This window comes from Pholis gunnellus (genome assembly GCF_910591455.1).
Source record: "Pholis gunnellus genome assembly, chromosome: 19".
NCBI classification, from domain to species: Eukaryota; Metazoa; Chordata; class Actinopteri; order Perciformes; family Pholidae; genus Pholis; species Pholis gunnellus.
In genome coordinates this window covers 4,472,141-4,478,701 of record NC_136546.1, presented here as the reverse complement: position 1 = coordinate 4,478,701, position 6,561 = coordinate 4,472,141, and the positions used below count along the sequence as shown (strand labels likewise).

Genomic DNA, 6,561 nt, shown 5'->3' with positions numbered 1-6,561 from the left:
TGAAAACGGATCATTTGCACATGTTTGAACACAGATGTGCTCATGTGAGTTTAAAGTGCTTCTAAAGACGCTCACGTTTGGTTTTGGTTGTTAAAGAGTCACATGTCGTCTGTTCCACGTCCAGAAATGATCCGACTGGACCCAAGTTCAACAACCCTTAAAGTATTTTGTTAAAGTAGTACTACATGTATCTGTGCAGTACAAGTATGTGTGTTTAGTTTTACGTATGTGTTCATATTTTATTCAGATTGTTTGATTCGTTCGGATGTTTTGTATTAAATTCATTTAACACAAAAGTAATTAAAATACTTAAATACAGGAATAAGAAAAATCCTTATCTTTATAAAATGAATTAAAAACCCTCATTTAGAAAATTAATAACACTTATGAAATAAGAAAAACACAATTATTAATAAGAATAATCTTTAGTTGTGAAAATAATCAAAATCCTTAATTATATAATATTGTAAAATCTCAATGAAAAAGGAAATTTCGTGAATTACAAAATAAAGCGAAACGCTCATGATTTAAGCAAAATACTTTATTAAATTTGTTTTTATTCCTTAATTACAAAATTAAGTCAATTTATGAAGTACAACAATTTGCGAAATTCTTATGAAATGAGCAAAATCCTTGACTATGAAAAAATGTAAATACCTTGATTGCAACATTGACGAAGTACAACAATAAGCGACATTCTAATGAAATAAGTAAAATCCTTAATTACAAAACAAAGCAAAATGCAAATGATTTAAGTAAAACACTCTAATTATAAAAAAAACAAGCAAAATCCTTAATTACAAAATGAACTACAATGATTAAGAACAACAATGAGCACAATAGTAAAAACTTCTGAATCTGAAATAAATGAGTTTTAGGGGCTGATCACAGCGGGACGTTGTTCATATTTGTATTATTCTGATTATCTTTGAGATAAATGTTGCTCACTACAATAAAAGAGTCATGTGAACCACAAGGAGCTAAAGTGAAGTCATGAAGCTCATTCTATGTTTTAGAGGACAAACAGCCGATTGTGAATATTGAGTCTCGTTCTACAGAATGTAGAAGATAGAAGTCAATGTTTCATGTTTATTCTAATATCTCACATTAACATTGTTCCTCATAGTCTTTGGTTCCTGCTTGGACTCTGGTAAACCTGCTCTCAAGTCTACTTTTAAATGAAACTTTATATCTGTGAGGTGATTTTAAACATTCACGTCTTCAGCAGGAACCAATGGGCTTGGAGCTGAGAGCCACAGACAGGAAGTCAGAACGTGTGGAGAGACCAACACATTGTTGAGAGTCAGACAGGCTATAATAAAGTGATATCATATTCAGCCTTCTGGTTTAAGGGAACATGCGTATCAAAGGGAGCTGGTGGTGGTTGTGTGGTACAAATCATCTGGATCTGAGATGAGCTTCTTGGAGGAGGTACTCTGCTCCCTGAGCTCCTTCTTCTTCTTCAGCTGCAGGAACACCCAGGTTATAATGAACCAGCTCAGTGTTCTTCTGTCTGCACGGCATCCGCCCCCTGTTGGCCTGCAGAGACATGACAGCACAGTCCTGTCTTCAGTTCACTAAACACAGAGCGAGAGCTTCATTTCAGTGGCTGGTCTAAACAACAGACGTGTGTCCGTACCTTACAGTAGATGTAAAGGGCAACGTTCACCAACAGCAGAGTCAGCGGCAGGACGACCGCTTTGATGATCAGAGGTGTTGGATCTGAACAGACACATGGACAGTCATCATCACACGACATCATGAGTCCAACAGCTCCCATTGACCCTGAAATCTACAATCACTGACACGTATTACTCTTCATGTTTACTTCCTGTTCACTGTTTGAACCACAGACGTCGTCAAGACGTCACTCATTGGTTTGTGGACTGTGGCCATCGCCGTCTTGTTTTAAGTACAACCAGTGAACAGGAAGTGACCATATCTGGACTGAGGAGGAGTGACGTAGAGACCTGTCAATCACTGTGTAGCCCCGCCCCTAAAGCACCCCTGCTTTATGGTCTGTTTGACTCTAAATGGACCATCATTTACTAAATGAACATCATGCTGGATTGAAGAAGACTTGAAACTAGAGATTGAGACCATAAACTCATGTTTACAATGTTTACTGTGGTGAGAAGTAGAGTCATTTTCTCATAGACTTCTATACAACCAGAGGAGTTGCCCCCTGGTGGACACTAGAGAGAATGCAGCTTTAACACATGAAGCTCTGACTTCTCTGTTCAGTAGCAGATGTCGCTGCCTGGAACAATCGTGTTCGTGGCTAAAAGAGACCAACATGATGGTAGAAACAGGAAGCAACAAGTGACTTCAGTTAAAAACTGTTTCCATGAACTTGAGGGTCTAAAGACAGACGGTGTCACTTTTCATACAGAGTTTAAAGTCTTCAGCGGTAAATGTTCAGTTTTAGAGCCAGACAGAACGAAGGTTTGTGTTTTTGTTACATTGTTACATTTGATCTGGTTACTTTTGGTTTCATGTTACAATGATATCATCACCTACGTCCTGTTTTCATCACCAGAGCTCCGGATCAGAGCTGGACCGTGCTATGCTGTGATTGACCAGTCAGCGCTAGAGGGGCGGGACTTAGTGAAGAGTCAATTGAAAGCGTAATCGCCATCGTTAACGGCTGTCTCAACATTTGGTCTCCAGGATAACCCTGGTTCTCTGAGTGAGGGATCGGAGCACACCGCCCTTCTTGCTTCTGATTGGTGGAGGAACTACACTTGAAAATGGTGAGTTGGGGGCTAAGAGGAGTTATGAATGATGTGGTGGCAGTGGAGCTTTGTGATTGGTCACGTCCGAAGGTGCTTCAGTTCTCAGAGAACCAGAGTTATCCTGGTAACCAAACCTGCTCTGTCCTACAGTAGATTGTTAGCTGTTGCCTTTGATAGACTGTGTTTAGGTTTGGTTACTCTATGACATGTGTAACACAATGACAGGAGTCACAGAGTCATTCTAGAAACAACAACATGGACTCTGTGGTCAGCTGATCATCTTCAGTCAGTTTGGACCAATCATCTTCAAACCTGCATGTAAACAGCCAGCTTACCTAAGACAGTGATGGAGAGCAGCCGGCTCTCAGAGGAGAAGGTATGATTAAAAACATAGAGGTGATAAACACAGCTGTAGCTTCCTTGGTGGGCGGGCTCTGCAGCAGGAAACAGGAAGTGGGCAGAGTGATTGACAGCTGGCTGGGTGTAGTTGTGTGCTGAGGAGGTGAAGGTGAGCTGGAAGGAGCCTCCTGGGTACTGTGGCTGGATGGAGCAGCAGATGGTGAAGGTGGAGCGCCTGAGCACCGGAGCCCCCTGCTGCTGGGCCTCAGAGACCCCGTACATTGAGGAGGACACAGAGATGATTGGCTGAAACAGCAGCTCTGTAAACACAGAGAGATGATGAAAGTTCACGTTTACCCTCCATTGAACAAGATGGACCCTGAATAATGACGTGATGTCATAGATGATGTCACTGATGGACTTACCTGAGCAGATGAGATCCAGGATGGAGGAAGAGGAATGTGATGTTACACAATCCTTCAGAGCAGATCCAGACTGAACACAGTGAGAGTAGATCCTCCACACAGATCTTTTGGAGGACTCCTCTCTCTTTCTGATAGAAACAGCAGAGCCACAGTCCAGATCTCTACAGAGAACAGCTGCTGTCTTCAGGCTCCAGTCAGAGCCATATACTGGTCTCCAGTCTCCTTCATGTTTCACCTCCAGTGTTCCTGCACAGCGACTGTCTCCTCCCACCAACCTGACAGGCTCTGAACAGAAACAAGAGAGCAAGTAAAGAACAAAGTGAGTTTCAGTAGAACAGAAATGAACCAGATCAAAGCTGCAGCTCCTCTTCTACCTGAGCAGGTGAGTCCAACAGCTTTACCAGGTGAGCAGGTGTTTCTATCTGAGCCTGAGCTTCTACAGTCCAGGAGAGCAGACTCATTGCCTCCACACTGGAACTCTTTGGTCCACATTGGAGCCTCCACTTCTCCATAGAGCGCCCCCTGGAGGACTGAAGGAGCCCCACAGCCAAGCTCCCTACAGACCACCTCTGCATCTTGCTGGTCAAAGTCATCTTCACACACTGAGGACCACCACTGGTTAGACTGGTTAGTCTGGTTAGACTGGTTAGACTGGTTAGACTGGTTAGACTGGTTAGACTTCACCTCCAGTCTGCCTGAGCACAGACTAGTCCCATCCACCAGCCTGACAGAGTCTGGAGAGATGATAGAAGATGAAAGAGAGAGAGAGAAAAGACACCAGACACTAAATAACATTCGGTCTTATTTTTCTTAGAAGATCAGTGACCCAGAATATAAATGTGTTTATAAAATGATCCCTAACATGTACAGAGATGGGCCTGGACTCTCTCCTTAAGGAGTGTCCAGGCTGAAGGACAGTGTGGAGATACTGACGAGTCCTCGGCTGAGCTGAGCTGCTCTAACTTGTGTCCAGCAGGTCATTGGTGCCTGTTATGGTGGAAACCAAAGAAGCTGCTGGTGTGAACCAGTGAATAAGAAAGCTGTGGAGCTGAAGGAGGAGTCCTTTCAGGCTGGTTGCTGGTCGGCCCAGAGGACTCCTGAAGCAGCAGACATGGAGGTTTCATATATAAAGATATCTTGGTGCATTCAGCACCTGATTTACTGAGGCAGCAGCTCATCAGACAAGTCTGCTGCCATTCTAGCTGCTGCATGTGTGTGTCCACCTGGATACATTACTGTCAGCGATCATGTCACTGATGATGTCACTGATGGGCTTACCTGAGCAGGTGAGATCCATGATGGAGGAAGAATCTGATGTCACACAATCCTTCAGAGCAGATCCAGACTGAACACAGTCAGAGTTGATCAACCACAAAAATCTCTTTGAGGACTCCTTTCTCTCTCTGATAGAAACAGCAGAGCCACAGTCCAGATCTCTACAGGCAACATCTGCTGTCTTCAGGCTCCAGTCAGAGCCATCTACTGGTCTCCAGTCTCCTTGATGTTTCACCTCCAGTGTTCCTGCACAGCGACTGTCTCCTCCCACCAACCTGACAGCTTCTGAACAGAAACAAGAGTCGTCAGTAAAGAAATGAATTCAATTAATACAATATAAACTAACACATGAATGCTGGTTCTGCTTCACTGGTTCTTTATTTCTCTTTTCTTTCTCTATTTACCTGTTGATGTGTGATTTCCTTCAGCCTGGAGTCCTGGAGAAATAAACACATATTTGTTGTTATAAGTAAATATAATAGAAATGTATTTGCAATTTTCACCAAAAACTTAATGTGATGTTGTTACATTAATATTCAGACAGTTGAACCTGCTTTAAAAAACAAGACTGTGTTGAGACGTCTCCTTCTGTTTCAGCCAATCACAGAAGAGGAGATTAAAGGGTCATATTTTTTTGTGACAATACGACAAACAAGAAATGTATTATTTTTGTAATTTAAATTGTTATTAACAAGGACTTCACTCAGAAGGCAGAGCATCGTGAGGGGAGGGGCTAAAAACAGAGAAATGTCCAAAGTTAAGAAGACACAATAACAACATATTATATTGATTATTATCAGGCAGCAAAGAAAAGGGTTTAAAATGGTTCAGCCAATCAGAGGCAGCGAGTCATGATGCTCTCTCAGTACTCAGTGATGAACACATTGTGTTTCCTGTGAGTGCTTCACTATAAAAGCCCCCATTGTGATTGAGGTGTTTTAATGTGAAGCAGCAGTAAATGCTGAGTCAGCATTAGCAGTAACTCAATGCTGCTCTGATCCATCTGTAGAGGAGTGAATAAGGAAACAGTGAGGCTGATATCAGACTACAAACAGCCTCTCTGATCACATGCTGCATCGTTTCCTGTCTATTAGTCATGAGTCTGAATCTATGGAGGACTCCACCACCAACAGTATAACACACTGCACACAGAGATCATTACTGAGTACACATTGACTGCATGAATATTAATTTACTACAAACATAATCAATAACTTATGATTTGATTAACATGTTAGATTTTAACTTGAATGTGTTCGTTGAGGAAACATCACGTTTTATAAACTAAGAGGAAACTTTTGAGGAGTTTTTATTTTAACATGGAGGCTGGTACAGTTCATGCAGTCAATAATTAATCACTTTATTATTATTATTCACCAAGAATTATTTATTTATTTTGAAACTTTTTTATTTGATCGCAACAATACGACCTCACTCCATTGTCTTCATGTTCAGTGTGTGTGTGTGTGTGCATGTGTGTGTGAGCGCGTGTACATGTGTGTGTGTTTGTTTACGTGTTTGTGTGTGTGTGTGTGTACTTGTTTGTGTACGTGTGTGTATGTTTCTGTGTATGTGCGTGTTTGTGTGTTTGTGTGTGTTTGTTTATATGGGTGTGTGTACGTGTGTACGTGTGAGTATGTGTGTGTGTGTGTGTGTGTGTGTGTGTGCGTGTGAGTATGTGTGTGTGTGTGTGTGTGTGTGTGTGTGTGTGTGTGCGTGTGTGTGAGTCCTCTCAGGTGGAGCTCAGCAGTCTATGGAGGTTTGAAGCTTCCAGAAACAAGCCCACC

At 42.1% G+C, this 6,561-nt stretch overlaps 1 protein-coding gene across 1 annotated transcript; it reads right to left on the bottom strand.

The window, feature by feature from the left end:
* Positions 1-1,364: 1,364 nt before the first annotated feature.
* LOC306711643 (scavenger receptor cysteine-rich type 1 protein M130-like) lies at positions 1,365-5,063 on the bottom strand (the record flags this gene model as incomplete). Its single annotated transcript, XM_079180659.1, has 5 exons — positions 1,365-1,466; positions 1,640-1,722; positions 3,500-3,784; positions 3,874-4,233; positions 4,778-5,063. Coding segments are annotated over 5 exons (1,116 nt in total), but the record flags the coding sequence as incomplete, so codon positions are not given.
* Between the last annotated feature and the right edge of the window lie 1,498 nt (positions 5,064-6,561).